The following is a 17,598-nucleotide window of genomic DNA, read 5'->3' on the forward strand; positions in this document are numbered from 1 at the left end:
AGCCAGGCGTGGTGGTGCACCCATAGCCCTAGCTACTCGGGAGCCTGAGCCAGGAGGATCACTTGGGCCCAGGAGTTTGAGCCTGCAGTGATCTATAAAGATCCTGTCTCAAAAACAAAAACAAAACTGTGTTTGCTGTGCAAATGCAAGTTTTTAAAGACAGGTTCCCTAGCTCCACCCTTCTAAATAAATTGCTACCCTTAACTTACTTCTAAAGATTCTCTTCACCCCCTTCCCCTCATTTTTCTAGGCTTAAATCTCCCTGACTTGTTGGGTTCACCCTTGGAGAAATTCTGGCTGAGGAACAACCTTCTTCTAACAATATAGCAGGTGTGGCCTGTACTGCCCTCTTGTGCTCACACAGCTTCCTGTGGCTTGCCCAGCTGCCCTCGGGCCCCGTACACACCTGTCCGTGTCAAGGGCTACCAGTGGCTTCTCATCTGGGCTCTGGTCAAGCGAGGAGTAGCCTTTATTGGGAACGACCAGCCTGGGTGAAGAATTTTGGGGGTTGGAGTGGCAACTGGAGCGCACAGACCTGGCAGGGGGCTGGGCTGGGCCCCACCCCACCACTTCCCTCCTCCACCACCCCCACTTTGGATCCTGCTGAGGCTCTCTCCTCTCAAAGAGGAGCTGGGCCTGAGAGGGAGAGAGGAGGGGGAGGCTGGCAGGGTCTGGGTGGGCTAGAGAGGGCCTCTACCTCGTCCGGGCCATGACATTGTTCTTCTTGGGTTGCTGGTTGACGGGGCTACCCATGCTGCCGTTCTTCAGGGAGCCCTTCCGGGCCAGCTCCCGCTGCTTCTCTGCAGGAGAACATGGGAAGGAAGTTGTGTCCTGGCCTCAGGGCCACCCTGCCTTACCACTCAGGGCAGCCTGGGCTGGGCCTCTGTTGTGAAACCACGTGCTCCTATAGGGACTGAGGCAGGGGTCCCCACTCCAGACACTGCTGCTTGGTGGAGACAGTCCTTGGCCCTGAGGCAGATAGTGGGGAGCAAAAGGAGGGGGCTGAACCCCTGTCTTCCAGGAGCCACAACTCCCATGTGGGGCAGTCAGTGTGTGCTTGATAGCAGGGAAAGGCTAGAGAGGGAGATATAATCACAAAAAGAAGTAGCAGTCAGGGAGGGCTTTCTATAGGTGACACCATGAGCTGGAGAGAGGAGGGCATTCTAGGAAGGAGTGTACCAAATAGTGTGTACAAAAATGCATTTAGAAGTGAACATATGTGTGTATCTGGTTGTTACAGAGGGGTGAAGAGGGAGAAAGGTCAGGTTAGAAAAGTAGGATCCATTTTTCAGCCATTTATTCATTCAACGGGTATCTGTGTCGCCAATCCTGTCGGGTCCTGTGCTAAGGGCCTGAAGATTCTCTCTGGTTACAAACTCAGAGTGTGAAGGTATTGAATGCCAGACAGAGGAGTCTGGGATTAATGCAGAAGGAAAAAGGAGCCACTGAAGGTTGTGAAGTGTGAGGGGCAGGGAGCAGGGGGCTGAGGTAGCCCATTGGGCTATGTCGCCTAAGTAATGCTCCAACTCCTCTGCCAGATTCTGAGTTCTCCAAAGCTCCAGAGCCTACCAGGTTCATGGGGCTGGCCATCAGATGACCCGCTATCTGGTGTGTGACAACTATCACCAGAAGTAGCTGCCTGGGCCCTGGAGGAGGCCCATCTACCCTGTCCTACTCATCTCAAGTAAAGCCCAGGTCTACAGAAAGGAACTATGGGGAGAGGGACAGTGGGTGAAGGCTGGCTCAGAAAATAACCACACGCTCCAGTGAGTAAGGACAGGAAGGGCCTTTATAGCTACTGTGACTCACTTTGAAATTTCCCCTGACTTCCAAATCTCTCCTCTCCTACTCTTGGACCCTCTTTCTTTGCCTCTGCTCATCTGACTCCGGCGTTTTGTCTCGGTCTTTCCAGCAGGTGGCAGCTGCTATTACCACATCAAGCCTCTAGGGGGTGCAATTTGCCTTAAAGTTCCCGGTGGTAATTGTCCTTAGTGCAACTGCAGCAACGCTGTGAATTTTCATGAGGAGCTTTGGTGGCAATGTAATGAGGAGAAAAATAATGTTATTTTAAAAGCGTGCTAAAAGTGTTTGAAATAGTGAAAAAATGCAAACAATAAACTGGTAAAAACCAAACTACAGACTACTGTGCAACCATTTAAAAGAATGAAGTCGCTCTCTGTATATTGAGATTGAAAGGGGCTCCACGATGTTAAGGGGAAGGGGGAGCAAATGTGCACAGAAAATGTGTGCAATGTGGTGCTACTTATGTTAATATACCAAATAAAACTACAAAAACTAAAAAGGCTCAGAACGATTACCTCTGGGGAGGAGAATGTGATGGGGGAGAGTAGAAGAGAACTTATACTTGTTGAAATACTTGTATTGTCAAATTAAACAATAATAAACACATCAAACTGGCTACAGTTAGAGTCTGATATCTTAGGAAGATGAATAAATTCCACTGATAGAACTGCTCTCTTGTTTAGAAAAACAGCTTGGGGGGGGCTCCCTTGGATATGGTCTGGAAGAAGAGAAGCAAGGTAAAAAATTTTAAAAAGGACAGGACTCTGTGGAAAGGAGTCCTGGCAGCTGCAGAGGGAGAAGGCTTTAGAATAGATGGGAACGGGATCTTAGGGTGGAGGATAGATCAAGTATTTTGTGGGCCGCTGGAGCCTGGGGAGAAAGATGGACAGGAGGGTGGCTGGGATGGCAGAGGAATTTTGAAGGATAGTAATGACCTATATTTCACTGCATATGTGCTGTGCTGTGATTTATCCTCATGAGACCAATTTTTTTTTAGAAAAGTCTGTTATACACAGCAGCCTTGAGTCAGTGAAACTTTGGTCCCTGAAGGGAGAGGGACAGTGTTCAGGGTGAAGTGAGATGGTGGCTGTAGGAGCTGTGGGCAGTGGTTGGGAGCCAGGTGACTTCCAAGGAGCAGGCTGCACAGTAAACTGACTTTGGAATAGACATGAGATAAACCCCCAAGGGAATGGTGACCTGGAACAGGGGGGAGATATTTGGGTTTTCTAAGAAACTGAGGGAAAACACTCCCAAACCGGAGCCAACCAGTCCCAAGTTCTCAGGAGGGGCTCAAGTTGGAATTGGATGAGAGGCTCAGCTTCTAGGGTTTGGAACCCTCATTCCTTTCCATCCCTCAGACGTAACAACTGACACCTCACCTCTAAGGCAGCTTCCTCTCAGCCTAATCCAGTGTTTGATGGGACTACCAAGTCTTCTCTCTGGGGTCCCATACCTTTACCCCTGCAGCTATCCCCTGGAATACCTGGAATCTTCTTGGCCTCAGAGATGCCACCTAGAGTTTCAGGCTTCTGCAGAGAACTGTAGCTGTCCTCTTTGCCTTGCAGGAGATAAGGTGCCTGGCAGTGCCAATGACTTGGTGGCTTGAGTCTTGGAGTCATCTAGGCTGAGTTGGTTTATTTGTGGCACCTCATTGCAGACCCAGCCCAGAGTACCTGTCTACTCCCCATATCTCCCTCACCCCCCAGACACACTCACCCAGCTTCACTTGGAGCGGGGATGGTTTGTAATTCATGGCTACTGACTCACCCTCCCGGGCGTCACAGTCTCCGTCTGAGATGGAGGCGGCGGCTGGGTCCTATGGGGAGAAGGCAGAGAGACAAGGAGTGTTAGGAAGTGAATACAGGGGACTGCTCTCAGCCCTGAAGCTAGCCTTCCCACCTGCCCTCTGGGTTGCCAGGAGCATTCGCCACTGGCAGCAGCAGGGGATTCAGGGAGAGCAGGGCAGACGCATCCACCGTGGGACAAAGACACTGGGCTGGGTAGAACAGCCAAGGATCTTGGTCCCAATTACACCCAGCTGGGTGTCTGTCTTCAAAGTCCTGTGATCTAGCCTCCTCCAGAAAGGCCACCACGATTTCCTTAAATCCACAGGACTTCCTTTTCTTAACTCCCATACTCGTGGCCCTTCTCCTCGGGCCCTTCCTATGTACTTATCTGGCAAGGTTTTTCTAGGTTCCTGAGAGTTGAGGTCTGAATTAAGGTCAGAGTAGGTGCTTCCTGAGTCAGGCCTTCTCTTTCTGTTTTCTAGAGCTGGACAAGTTCACAGGATCCAGAGAACTGACTGGCCAAATCAGGCCAGACTTCAAAGCTATAGGCACTTGACAAAACAGAGTTCTAATGAGGACTTCTTTAGTTCACAGATGAATCCTAAAGAGTGTTTCCTGGGAGAACCTGAAAGGTTGGCTGTGTATGGTAGGTGAGAAGACAAATAATGACAAATCAGCAGGTGGCCAGTTAGTCCTTCACTGCCCAGGGTGCAAAACACTTGATACTATCATACAGATGACAAGCAAGGTCGGAAGGCATGCATTCTGTGGATTGTCCAGGGTCTGCAAGCTTGTCAGTCTCCCTCACTGCCCTTGTCACTAACCTCCTCCCACTGAGCTGGTCCCTGTGCTGCCCAGAGTCCTTATCTAGCCTTGCCACCCCCTCTAAAACATGCTCCTCTGCTGCCAGAGCCAGGGCACTAGCCCACCCTGTCTCAGTCAGTTGGAAGGGGCTGGAGTCATCCACATTCTCCCTGAGACACTGCTGACCAAACGTTGATATGGGTGCTGCCACCCTGGGCATCTTTGCGTTTTAACCAGGGCCTGCAGAGTGGTAAGCCTAAGGTATGAGGATTGCAGAGGGCTTCCAAGGCTGCTGCCTATTCAGCCTCTGGGGATGCAGAGAGCATAGGTAGAATGCTGCCATGGGGTCAGGCCCAGGGATCTGAGTGGTGGCTAATGACCCAGAGAGGCTAAGATATATTAATATAACCATTATGGTGGCTTCTGTTTCCTTTAAAATGAGGCAGCAGGGACTAAAACATGCTGTCACTAAGGACAAAGGGAAAAGTCTAGAATGTTTGGAAGGGAAATCCTAGCCTTGTCTGTGTTCCTTCAGGCCATCCAGAGCACAAGCCCCTGGATGGGCTATGTCACCACAGTGGTTTGCAAGTTCCTGAGGGCAGAACCTGGGCCTCCTTCCTCTCTCTGATCCCTACCCCTTAGCCATGATTGAGAGGGCAGCGGGAGGAGGCTTTGCCCCAAAAGGTCAGGTGCCATAATGTCTGCATCTAAGGCAATTTCCCATGCTGCAAGCCTCCCTAATCCTTCATCTTCCTGGGCTCAGCAACCTTCCTGGGAGACTCCTCATAGACAGCACCTGCCCTGCATGGCCTTGGAGATGCTTACATGCCCTTCTGTGGCCAAACAGCTTCTCAGCTGCTACCTGCTCTGGTCACAGTGGGTGACAGGGAGTGCTCACTCTAAAGCAGCTGGAGGGAGGACTTTTCAAAGGGTAAATCCCATAAGCATGCTGGTGGGACCCTCCCAGGGAAGCACTGGCAAATCTCCAAGTTCCTCAATCACATTCCTTCACTTCTTCTGTAGCATTTGTCATATGCCACATACCACATCCATTTATCCATGGCTTTCAGGACTCTGTGCTCCCTTGGCTCATCTCTTACCTCTAGGGCCATTTCTGTGTCCTCCCACAGTCCTTGGTCATCTCTGCAGGGTCCTGCCCTCAGCCCTCCTTTCTCTCTTTGGGGAAACTTGATGTCTGTTATAGCTTGGATTGACTTTATTTTATTTTATTTTTTTGGGACAGGGTCTTGCTCTGTCTCCTGGATTAGAGTGCAATGGCATCATCATATCTCACCGCAACCTCAAACTCCTGGGCTCAAGCAATCCTCCTGCTTCAGCCTCCCAAGTAGCTGGGACTATAGGTACATGCCACCACATCTGGCTACTTTTTCTATTTTTTTGTAGAGATAGGGGTCTTGCTCTTGTTCAGGCTGATCTTGAACTCCTGGCCTCAAGTGATCCTCCCACCTCGGCCTCCCAAAGTGCCAGGATTACAGACACGAGCCACTGCGCCCAGCCTGGATTGACATTTTTATACCAGTAACTGCTAAATCTGTGGCCTTCCAATCACACATCTGCCCCTTAACCCTCCATCCCATCTATCACATGAGAGTGTTAGGCTTCACTGTCCTTTCCCAGGGGATGATTTTAAAAATCACAAGCCCCGGGCATCTGGGGCTAACTTTTTACTCCTTAGGGCAGGCCAGTTCATCAGAGTCTCTTCTCTCTGGCTGGAGGTATGATAACATTGGAGGTAGACTCTGCAGGAAGGGCAGGGCCTGGGAGACAACTCTGGCCATAGGGACCCGCATGTGGTCCTCAAGGCCCATGGGGCAGTTCCTGGTGGTATCTGATCCTGAGTGAAATGGCAGCTCCTTTGGGCCATAAGCCCAAGAGAGGGTGAGAGTTCCTGTGCCAAGCCCACAATTTAGCATCTCCCCTGACACTGTACATGATAGAAGGCCATCTTAATGGTAAGCACAAAGATCTCTGGCACTGTGACTGCAAAATCAAGCCTTTACTGTGGGCTTCCTGTATGTCTTCCCTTAGAAATGCAGCCAATGCACTATGACCATCACATGAAGATATAATCAGGAGATTAAATGTAAAATATTCATGAATGTAAGTATCAGAAAGGACTCCAGGCAGAAGGAAGTGTCTGGGTCCAAGAAATCAGGGAGAATTTAAAATGCCCCCCAAGGATATCTGAAGGCATTAGCTAGATCCAGGAACTAGAGTGAGGATTAACAAGATTATTAATAAACACTTAGCAGAGACAGACATTGAAATGCATCTCTAACAGCAACACATGTTTTTGCAACCCTTCAAACAAATTCTCCAAAGACTGTGGAGATGATTAATAGCTCAGTCTCACTGTTTCTGGGACAGGATATATAGGCTAATGGCCAGTGCAAAGCCAATACAGCTAGAGGAAGGCAAAAGTGCCAGAAGAATCCTTAGAGTTAGTCTGGTCCAGTGATTTTCATTAAATTGTGTTCCCTGCGCGAGCGAGATAGGGGAGCAATGACAGGGGGTCTGGCTTCCCTCCAACCAGAGTAGATCCACCTTCATTTCATTTCAATAACAGCCTGCTGCAAGATTTTGGTTGGAGAAAAGGTTTTATTGTTTGGAAGAAAAGGTTAAAATCTATTGATTTAATCCAATCTGGTATTTTAAAAATGTTTTATTATGGAAATTGTTATGGAAAGTAGAGGAAGCAATATAGTGAGATCATGGATGCCCATCACCAGCCTCAACAAATATCAACTTATCAACCCATTCTTTTTAATAATGAGGAAACCTAGACCCAGAATAGAAGTATCTCACCCAGGGTCAGTGATGGAGTCAATGATCTTTCAAAGCTTGCAGGGAAAAGAGCACAACTAGGGCTAAGAGGTAGAGATGGGCCCTCTGGGAGGCTGTTCCATTCCTGCAGGCCCAAGCATCAGTCTGCATATTAACCTCCTCCCTTTCCTCCTACCTCAGGGCTGTCCTAGCTCATGAATTGTCTCTAGCTGGCTGACCTTACTTGTTGGAGCTGAGGGTAGCACAGTAGATACAATGGTAGGCTGGGACCCAGGAGATCAGATAAGCAGGATAGAATTGGGTGGGTAAAAAGGGGGAACAAAGGGAAAAAATCAGAAAGTAGAACCTTTAAGGCTCATGCCCATAGTCTTAGGAGGGAGGGGCAAAAGGGACTGCTTTCCTGAATGATCAGCAGAGCTTTACAGGTTGCTCTGGCAGGACTCTAAGTGACAAAAAAGACTTGTAGGGGGCTTTATAGTTCTTCACATAAGTCTTCAGATCCATGAGCTCATCTGATTCTCACATGTACCCAATAGACATGTGATTGCCTCCCCAACATTCAAATCATACCCCTCCTCCTCCACTGGGCAACAGACACAGCTTCAGTGGGTTGACTTCACTCTCAGTGCTAAGGGGATGCCCTGACTAAAGGAAGACAGTCTACTCTACACAGTCCCATCCTCCTTGCCACACAGACTGAAAGGAAGATTGGAATGGTTAAAGCATAGACTCTGGAGCCTGAGTGTCTAGAATCAAATTCTAGCTCCTCCATTTACTAGCTGTGTGATCTGGGCTTCAGTTTCTTCATTGATAAAAGAGGACTCATACTGATACCTATGTCAAAGGTTCTTTGACATAAAATGAGTTATCATATGTTAAGTACTTAGAATAGTACTTTGTATAGTATATACTGAGCACTATATCCATGTTAGCTATAAAGTTGTCATTAGTATAGGTTCAGTGAGGCCTACACAGTCATGGACAGTGTGCCCAAGGAGTGACTGGCCCACAACTGCAGCCCTGACACCATATAGCTTGGGGCCTGGTTTATATACAGAGGTATCTGTGGAAAAAGTCTTCCCTCCACAGGGTGAAGAGGGGCCTTACCAGAGGCATTCCTGTTTCCTTTCTTTCTTTACTCTACCGTGCTACAATTCCCTCACTTATTTAATAATACTAGGCCTGCAGCTTGTAAAGACAAATAGAAAATAGCCCAACCAGGCACAGTGGCATGGCCTGTAGTCCCAGCTACTCAGGAGGCTGAGCCAGAGTATTGCTTGAGCCTAGGAGTTCAATTCCAGCCTCGGCAACATAGCGAGATCTTGTCTCTATAAAAAAAAAAAAGAAGAAGAAAAGAAAAGAAAATAGTCCCACCTTTAAGAAGCTCTCAGTAATTATCAATAAATGTGACAAGAGCCATATAAAAGTAGAAGCAATGGGACAAAGGGAGGGTGGTCAGAGGAGACACTTGAAAAGATCTCAAAACATCAGTTCACCAGTTAGTTTAAGAGGAGGAATGACATTCAGGGAACATGTGTAAAGGCTCAGAAGCATGAAACTAGCATGGTACATTCAAGGAACTATCAACATTTTGCTACAGTTGAAGCCTTGGAAGGCATGATGAAAAGCAGCAAGAAATCAAGTTCAAGGGGTCAGCAGGGCTCAAGTCATGATGGAAGGAGGGCCTTGGTTTTGTTCTTTATGCAGGAGATTATGGGGGGGGGGGGCAGTGAAGCCTCAAGCAGGGGAGTTACATAATTTGAGATGGAGAAGGGCCCTCTGATGTGGGTGGGTGGAAGAGAGATAAGGATATTTATGAAACTACTACAACAGTGCCAGCAAGAGATAGCAGGGACCTGAACCAAGCGGAAGCAGAAGATGAAAGGTCAGAAAGGAGGATGTCATTGAGGGTGGAACTGGCAGACTTTAGATATAAAATGTAAAAGGAAGAGTCCAGACATTCCTACTTTTCTGTCTGGAGTAATTGGGAAAGGAATACTAATTTTTAAGACAGAAGGTGCAAGAGAAGGCACAGCTACATGGCCAGGAAAACCAGGTAAGTTCATTGGGGACATGTTGAATTTTGATGTATCTTTTGTACACCCAGATGCTATCACTAGTCAGTATGATTTGAGGAGTGGGAACTCTTAAAAGAGATGTAGGCTGGTGGTGATGGAAGCCACAGAAGGGAATAAGCCCTCAGAGAGAATTAGCAGAATGAAAAAAGGCAAGAACCTAGGATGAAGCTCTGGGGGATATACAAACTTAGGGGATAAGTGGAAGAAGGAGACTCAGTAGGAACAGAGAGATGAGATGTAGGAATAGACCTAGGAAGTCATTCAGATAAAGTTTCAAGGTGAAAGATATCAATAGTGTCAATAGGCAAATGGGTACATAAGACAAAGACAAAATTTAGAAATATGGAAGTCATAGGTAGCCTAAGTGAACACAGTTTTAGTTGAAGGATAGGAACAGAGCCCAGATTACAAGGGATTTAGAAGGGAATCAGAGATGAGGAAGTAGAGACAGTGAACACAGGCTATTCATTCAAGGAGCTACATTGACAAGGGAAGAAATGAAAATGGATGACAGACAGAGGGAGCTTTAGAGTTGTAGGATTTCTTTAGAGCAAGGAAATGCTAGACAACTATTCTAGACTGAGGGGAAAGAAGCTGGGTAGAAAAGGAGATGTTTGATGGGGCATGATCTTTGAGAAGTCAAGAGCAGAACCAGAGCCTTAGACCAGAGAAGGAGGCTCCTTACTGAAATGGAAGGGAGGTGAGAATAGATGAGGGATGAAGACAACATGGAGGTAGAAAGGTGGGTGAAAAGTTAAGGAAGTTTGTTCCTTCCTAAAAGCTTTGTTAGGTAAAAGAAGGGGGTGAACACCAAGGGGTTGGAGAAAAGAGGGATACTTGGTGCCTGGCCAGAGCAGAAGGAGATCAGACTGGCTGGGATCCCAGCAATAACCTTCATCTTTCACTCACCCATGTCATCCAATCACAAGGATGAAAGGTGCTATCCGTGGTGCTGAATAATCTTGCTTTTTGTCTTGTGGGCTGAGCATGGATGATTCAGGGTAGAGACATGATTCAATTTTAGCTTTCCCACAGGGGAGGGTAACCTCTGTCCTCACCTCCAAGCACTAATTCTCAGGAAGATGGAAATCAAAATGGATTTAGAGTAAGGTATGAAGAGGGAAAGTGCTTGTACCAACATTATCTAAAATTTCTTCACAAAACACAGATAAATTTTCCTTTAGTTCTAAGGGGAGTTGGGGGAGGCAGTTCTGAGTTGGGGAATGCTGAAAGGCTACCTCTGGAATAAGGCCATGTCTGTACCCTGTTTAGTTTCTCTGGGTGATAGCAGGAAGCAGGACAGACAGAAAAGCAGAAAGCAGGAAGCAGGGCCAGGAAGGATAGTGCTGATAAGGAAACAGGAAATCAGAGGAGATCTGGGGCTCAGGCCATTCTCTAACAATTGGGCACAGCAAAATAGGGCACCAAAGACAAGCTCTGTTTCCTGTCACAATCTGTCCAGAGGTCAGCTCAGAAACTACCTGGTGCTGTGGTCCTCCTATTTGGCCACTCCCCTAAAACATCTCTTGGCAGTGTATGGAAATAAGCATGTTTAGAAATCATATTTTAGAAGGTGATCCAGGAAATACAACTCAACTTCACTGAGGGTCCATAGCTGGGCAGAAACCTTACCTCTTGTCCAAGAATATTCAGTAGCAACCTAGGTATTATTTGGTTGGCTCTATTGCCCTGAAGAGGGCTGTTATTTAGCCTCTAACACATTCTCAACTGTCTCTGACTCCATATCTCAACATGTGAACCATTTGGCCAATGACAGCTCTTTCTCTACAGTGTGACCTAAAGCCACACCTCAACACACTGGCCATTTCCTGAGTCCCATTGTTGGGCAGCTTCTGTTTTTGTTCCCCATCTCTCTTCATCCAGGATTTCTCCAGGAGCTGCCTGCAGTGCCAGGCAATTGGCCAGGACTTCTATCCTTTTGGGACATATTAAGATCTCTAGGGGTCCCACTTATAGGCAAAGACAAAGGACTTATTATAGGGGTAAGGTCCTTGGGGGAGATCCAGAGGAGAATTAGGGAAACATAAGGGAGAGAATTTCTCCAAGTATCAGTGGATCTTACAAATAGGGAAGGAAGAATAGAAGAGCTGAAGAGAAAGTTTGTGAAGCCTGAATTTGGGAGAGAAGGCAGAGGATCGTAGCTAGCTCAGGGAGGTCTCTCTTATTAGTCTAAATCTCCTCAGTCTTCTAGGTTTTTCTCTAATAGCAGATCCAATTCAAATAAAGTCAACATGCTGAGTGTCCACTCTCTTTCCAGCTCTAGACTACATGCTGGCTGTAGAATGCAGAGGAGGAAAGCACTCTTTCTTTATACACAACATACTTCTGCAGAACATTTTGGCGTAAAGTGAAGTTCACCAAAAAGAAATGGGAAGAATTCTCATGCTAGGGCTAGAGTTTGGAACTCAAGCTGATCCTTTGAGTAGCTGATTATTTTCTCTCCTTAAACAGTTCCTAGGATAGAATCCATTACCCAAAACAAGCACCTCCAAGCGTTAGTATCTATATGGTGTCTGTTACTGGGACAACCAAAATGGAGGCGGGTTCTACTTACTCTAGGCCTAGTAACAACTGTAGCCATGGGACACTTAATAGATCTTTCTATTATAAAGTAATACATGCTAAAATTTTAAAAAATCACCTATAGTTTCACCACCTTGAGACAACCTCTATTAATGTTCTAGCATATCTTCATTTTTTGTTTATACTACAGTAGCAAAACTCTGGGGTTTCCCTTTTTTAGGAGTTGGTACTGCTCCCATCTTCATGGTCACAAGGTGAGCCTCCAGGAACCATGTTGGTTCCATGTGCTCCCACCCCTTTGGGTATATGCTTGGACCAGGCTGAGCCAATCAGTCTTCCCCCAAAATTGGGAAGTGGGACTAAGAGGAGATTTAAAGTTCAAAACTGTGGCGTGGTAGCAGACATAGCCATTGCGGAGAAAGACAAGAATAAAGCTGATATTCAGAAAGAAACAAATAAAAGAGATGGAAAGAATGCTCCCTAGGTTTCAGGCTCAGGTTCTAGAGTCTGCCCTATCCCTCCAAGGCTTGACCTCATGCTGCCCTTAGACACTATGAGAAACTGTAGCATGCTTGTAGTCTATTCGCCTTCTGAGCTTAAAATAGCTTCAATAGGATTTTGCTACTATAATCAGAGAGCATCAACTAATACATGTGCATAGAACAATATTTAAAGAAGAACACACTGTATCTTGTATTCTGTATTTTAAAAAAATTAGTATCAGAACATAAGCTCTCCACATTTTTTTAAAAAATAGAGACAGGGTCTTGCTATGTTGCCCAGGCTGGAGTGCAGTGGCTATTCACAGGAGCTAACATAGCGCACTATAGCCTTGAGTTTCTAGCCTCAAGTGATCCTACCACCTCAGCATCCTGAGTAGCTGGGGATACAGGTGCACGCCACCATGCCCAGCTTCATATTCTTACATAGTTTTTTGTAACTATCAGTTTAATGGCTGTGTATAATATCCATAGAGAGGATGTACAATAACTTTTTAATGATTCACTTATTTTTGACATTCAGATTGTTTGCAATTTTTCACCATTATAAATAATGCTATACTGAAATCCATATATATTTGCATTTAGGATGATTTCCTAAATAAAGTAGAATTACTAAGTCAAAAAACATGAGTGCTTTTAAGATTCCTGATATATATTGCCAAACCGCTTTCCCAAAGGATTGTTCCAATTTACAATGCCTCCAGTCATGACTGAGAATATAGCTGGTTTTTAATATTTTATTTTTCACTGTGTGCCAGGGAATTTCAGGTCATCATATCTATCCATCATCCTCCAAGAGAGCTCTGTTCCCGCCCTCATTTACCTGATTCCCTCTGGGGACTCTTCTTTCATAGAACAGAATTTCCTCTGGGCATCACCTGCCAGACAAAATACTCCTGACTTGAGGCCACCAATTAAGAACAAAAGGAGGAAGACTGTTACAGTGACGCTTGGGAAGGGTTCTAAGTGGAGTGCCAGTACTGTCTGGTAGCTGGCCACCTTGCTTTCGCTAGTCCTCACCTACGGTAGCACATCAGCTGTAGGAACCAAATGTAATTGCAGAGCTGGGAGGCAAACCTCACAGCCTATCTCTTTTGCTCTCAGACTTGCAGTGGGAGAATTAACCAAAATGGCTCTGGAGTTATCCCAGCTACGGTGGCAGCTCCCACTTGCTTACCTATTATATAGTTTTCAGAAATAGCTGCTCAGAAACAGGAAAAGAGAAGGATAGTGAAAAGTATGAAGCTAGTAGTGAGATAGCAAAAAGCTATATTTGTTTTGAAATAGAGAGACAAGGGACCAGGGAGTTTTTAAAAAGAAGATTTGGATTTAGAAACCATGCTTCTTCATGGTTAGGACTGTGGTTGTCCTACACTCTCATTCCCACTCTCCTGGAAACCCTTTGTTTGGGAGATAGGACAAATACCTCAACTCAGAGATACCCACTGTAGCAGCTGTGGCTTGGGGGAAGCCTATGTATAAGAGCCTAGGGGACAAGCCTCATGACCCAGGAGTTAGCAGCCAGAGTTAGAAATTGAGAAGCCTTGTTCCTTCTGGGAGGCCTGGCTTGGCCTATCTCCTGTCCTTCATCCCCTGAGGCAGATGTTGAGGAGGCTTCTGCCTTGCCCTTGGACCAGCGAGAGACACAGGTCTTGGCCTACACAGTCTTGTGACCTAAAAGGTCTTTGAGCCCCACATCATCGCCCCCCACTGCCCAACCTGTTTAGGGAAAGATCATCTCATTTAATAGAGAAAGGGTTAAGGTGCAAAGTTCTTTAAAAATAGATCAACAATGGTTGAAATGGCAAATTTCATGTCTCATATATTCTACCACAATAATAATTTTTAAAAAAAGATCAACCAGCAGGGCCTAAGCAGAAGAGAGGACAGTATTGGGGTGGGTGGTGGAGAATGGGCAGACCCTTTCTCACTTTTTATAATCAGGTTCAGCCAACAAAGACTTTTGAGGATGAGGCCTTTCATAGGAGAAGGGAAATTATTCTTAGGTCAAGGGAGCTGGAGGGGCTGGGGATTTGAGGTTGGGTTTCTGGGACCTTTATACTTGGGGTGCCTCTTAGACAGGGCCCAGAGAACAGGAAGATGGGAACCAGGCTAACAGAGCTTTAGGGAGCATGGGCCAGAGGCTCTTTCAGTTTCCTTCCAGGATGTGAATTCCAGTTCCTCAAAGTAAGAAAGGAAGCATAGACACTGAGGAGAGATACTGCCCAGGAACCAACATGGAGCATTTGATTGGAGAGTCCTTGAGACTGGTCCCTCAGAGCCCTGCATGTGCTGGGAAGCTACAGCAGGAGAAATGCCAACAGACACTGACATTTGTCTTGGGCCAGATTGACTTGTGCATCCTTGTCTGGATCTTAGTCCCAAATCTCATGTAAGGGTTTTTGGTAAGCTTCATTTATCCGAGGAACTGAGCCTGGCCTGCACTGGTTCATGAATCTCTGGGGCTCCTTGGTTTCCCAGGAAAGCAAAGTAATAGTCTGGCAGAGTCTATGGGATGCCTTCCCAGAGCTGCCATCTCTGATCTCTTCCCTGTGCAATGGACAATGGATTTGGAGGACTGGTATCAAATAGCTTCTTCCCTCTGTGGCATTTCCTACCCCTGTCCTTCCTCTCTCTTCAGCCTGTTCTAACTCTCTAACCCCATTATGCCTGGCAGGTACTACTTTTAGCTCACAAAGACAATTTGCAGCTCTAAAGCTCAACTCTCTGGCCAGAGAAGTCTCCTAGTCTTTCCTTTTCATCATCCCAATAATTAAACATTGGTGAATTTGCCACTTGTTAAAAAATTTGATATTCACTGAACACCAACAGGGGGCAGGGCACAATGTACATTGGGGAGGGAAAAACAACCAAGCCCTGGTTCTTGCCAAGAAGACTTTAAAGGTAGGGAGGTGACAGGCACACATACCAGCCTATCTAAGGCAGAGAGAGGAACAGGAGAGGCAGGAATGCATGAAGGATGGCGGGAGCACAGGGGACAGTGATGGTGCTGGAGGTTAATTATCCTCCCTGACAGAGGAACAGGCCTGGACAAGAGCTTTGTTAAACCAGAGGCCCAGCTCTTGGGTCACTGGGTACTTTGGCCGAGGGTTTTAAACAACGATTGGTGCCGTGGCGTCAGCCTAGCTCACAGCAACCTCAAACTGCTGGGCTCAAGTGATCCTCCTGCCTGAGCCTCCCGAGTAGCTGGCATTACAGGCGAGTGCCATCATGCTTGGCTACTTTTTTCTATTTTTAGTAGAGATGGGGTCTCAAACTGCTGACCTCAAGCAATCCTCCCACTTCAGCCTCCCAGAGTGCTAGGATTACAGGTGTGAGCCACCACGTCTGACCAATTCTATTCTTATGACTTTTAGCTGCTGCTGCTGCTGCTGCTGCTGCTGCAGTCCTACCCTGTTACAGGGCACTCAGCCCACCTCATTTCTGGAGGCTCAGATACAGCAGAATTTTTGTTAAGAAGTGAAGGGTTTTTTATTAAGAAGGCAAACAAGGATTCAGAGTCCTTTCCTAAGAGTGCTTAAGAGAGATGGTGGTTTTGCTGAAACAAACTCTTGCTGCCTCCAACCAAGCCTAGGGCCTGCAGTCACTCTCACCAGGCCTGCTCTGTGTAGCAGGGAGGCCCAGGCTGAGGGCCCCATGGAGGCTTGGGGCCTAGCCTGGGGTGAAGGAGATCAGAGAGGAGAAGGAGAGGCTTAACCCCACAAAAGGCTTATGAACCCCATATTGAGTCTCCCAAGAGAAGACAGGTCATGTGTGTGTGTGCGTGTGTGTGTGGTGTTGGTGTGTCGGGGGGATGCATGTGCCATTTGTGGGCAGAGAAGTAGGGGAGGAGAGATTCTAGCCTAGAAGTAGCCCACGGCAAGTTTTTAGCAGTGAAGCTAGCCAGTTGCTGGTTATGCATCTCTCAAGGGAAACAATACTCAACTGCTAAACTTGATGGTCCCAAGGTCTCTGCTGGAGGATACCCCCAAGCTCAGGGCAGTAGAGAGCCTTTCCTTGCACACCCATCACTCCCTAGCTGGTGCAGTGACACTGACTGGCTAACTCAAGTGTACAGCCTCATGTCCAAGGCATCCACAGGAAGGGGCCCCGAAACAACAAATAAGAAACACCCTCCCAGAGAGGCCCCTCTACAGCTCTGTAGCCCAGGTCTCTGAGGATACCCCTCTGGTCTGACTATACCCCCCTGCCACAGCCCCCACCCCCACAACACAACTTTCACCTCTTCTAGACAGCTCTGACACACTGGCACAGCCCACATCCCTCCATTCCTGCTGAACCTATCTATGTGCCCCTAGGGCAGTGCTTCTTAAATCATTAATGTGCATGTAAATCATCTGAGGATACTGTTTAAATGCAGATTCAGATTCAGTGTGCCTGGAGTAGAGCCTGAATGTCAGCATTTCGTACCAGCCCCCAGGTGAAACCAATGGTGTTAGTACAGGGACCACACTTTGAATAGCAAGGCTCTAGGATAGACCCTCTACATCCACATCATCCCCAGACAGCTCGTCAAAGAGCCCTCTACCCCAGCCTTAACCTGGTTACACTCTTAGTGCCAAGAGGGAACCATTGTTAGGGAGGAGGCAGCTCTACTAAGAGCTCCGGCTGGACCCAGGTAGGGAATTGTTCAGAATAATGTAGCCCAGGTGTGGTTCTTCTGGAATTCATCAAATCATTTGGTTAATATTGCTTAAACACCTGCTATATGAATGCCATGGTGCTAGGTGCTCTATTTATATTATCTCATTTAATACTCCCCCAAACCAAATAAGGTGAATATCATCACTCTCATTTTAAAAGAACCATGGTATGTAAAGTAATATGTTCAAAGTCACACCTTGCAGGTGATTTGAATCTAATTTGCTCATTTCTCATACCCCAGCCCCTCCTCAGAGACATCAGACAAAGTCATGAGATTAACAACACACAAGAACTTACACATCTGTGGGACTGTTGTCCTGAGAAGCAGTCAAGGCTGGTACCTAGTCCAATCATGTCTCTAGAGCTCTTTGGAAAACGGCATGGATGCTTTCTGATCACCAACATCCTGCTCAATAAAGCCTCTCTTAGAAAATGGCATGATGCTTTCTGATCACCCACCTCCTGCTCGAGGAGTTCTCCACAGGAAAGAAATATTGGAGCCACCGAAGCAGTCAATAACTCAGGATGGAGAGAGAGACTGGCAGGAAGCAGCAAGAAAGAAAATGCAGCAGGAACAGAATGCTGAGCCCAGGAGAGAAAAGCAGAGGG

The 17,598-nt window shown here is 46.8% G+C and overlaps 2 protein-coding genes across 5 annotated transcripts in view; one reads left to right on the forward strand and one right to left on the reverse strand.

Moving 5' to 3' along the window:
• The window catches only part of DNAI1 (dynein axonemal intermediate chain 1), a 124,257-nt gene that overhangs the window by 20,426 nt on the left and 86,233 nt on the right, over positions 1–17,598 (forward strand). The gene's annotated exons all lie outside the window — the stretch shown is intronic.
• Positions 1–17,598, reverse strand: part of FAM219A (family with sequence similarity 219 member A) — a 52,489-nt gene that overhangs the window by 3,928 nt on the left and 30,963 nt on the right. For 2 of the 4 annotated variants that reach the window (XM_069476532.1, XM_069476531.1), the window contains exons 2-4: positions 3,571–3,619; positions 698–800; positions 407–487 (exon numbers count right to left, since the gene is read on the reverse strand). In XM_069476532.1, coding sequence (XP_069332633.1) covers positions 407–487; positions 698–800; positions 3,571–3,619 — 233 coding nt within the window. Of the gene's footprint in view, positions 1–406; positions 488–697; positions 801–3,519; positions 3,620–17,598 lie in introns of all 4 variants that reach the window. The other 2 variants (XM_069476530.1, XM_069476529.1) reach the window with 1 other exon arrangement.

The sequence above is a fragment of the Eulemur rufifrons genome, chromosome 7, assembly GCF_041146395.1.
Source record: "Eulemur rufifrons isolate Redbay chromosome 7, OSU_ERuf_1, whole genome shotgun sequence".
Classification (NCBI taxonomy): domain Eukaryota; kingdom Metazoa; phylum Chordata; class Mammalia; order Primates; family Lemuridae; genus Eulemur; species Eulemur rufifrons.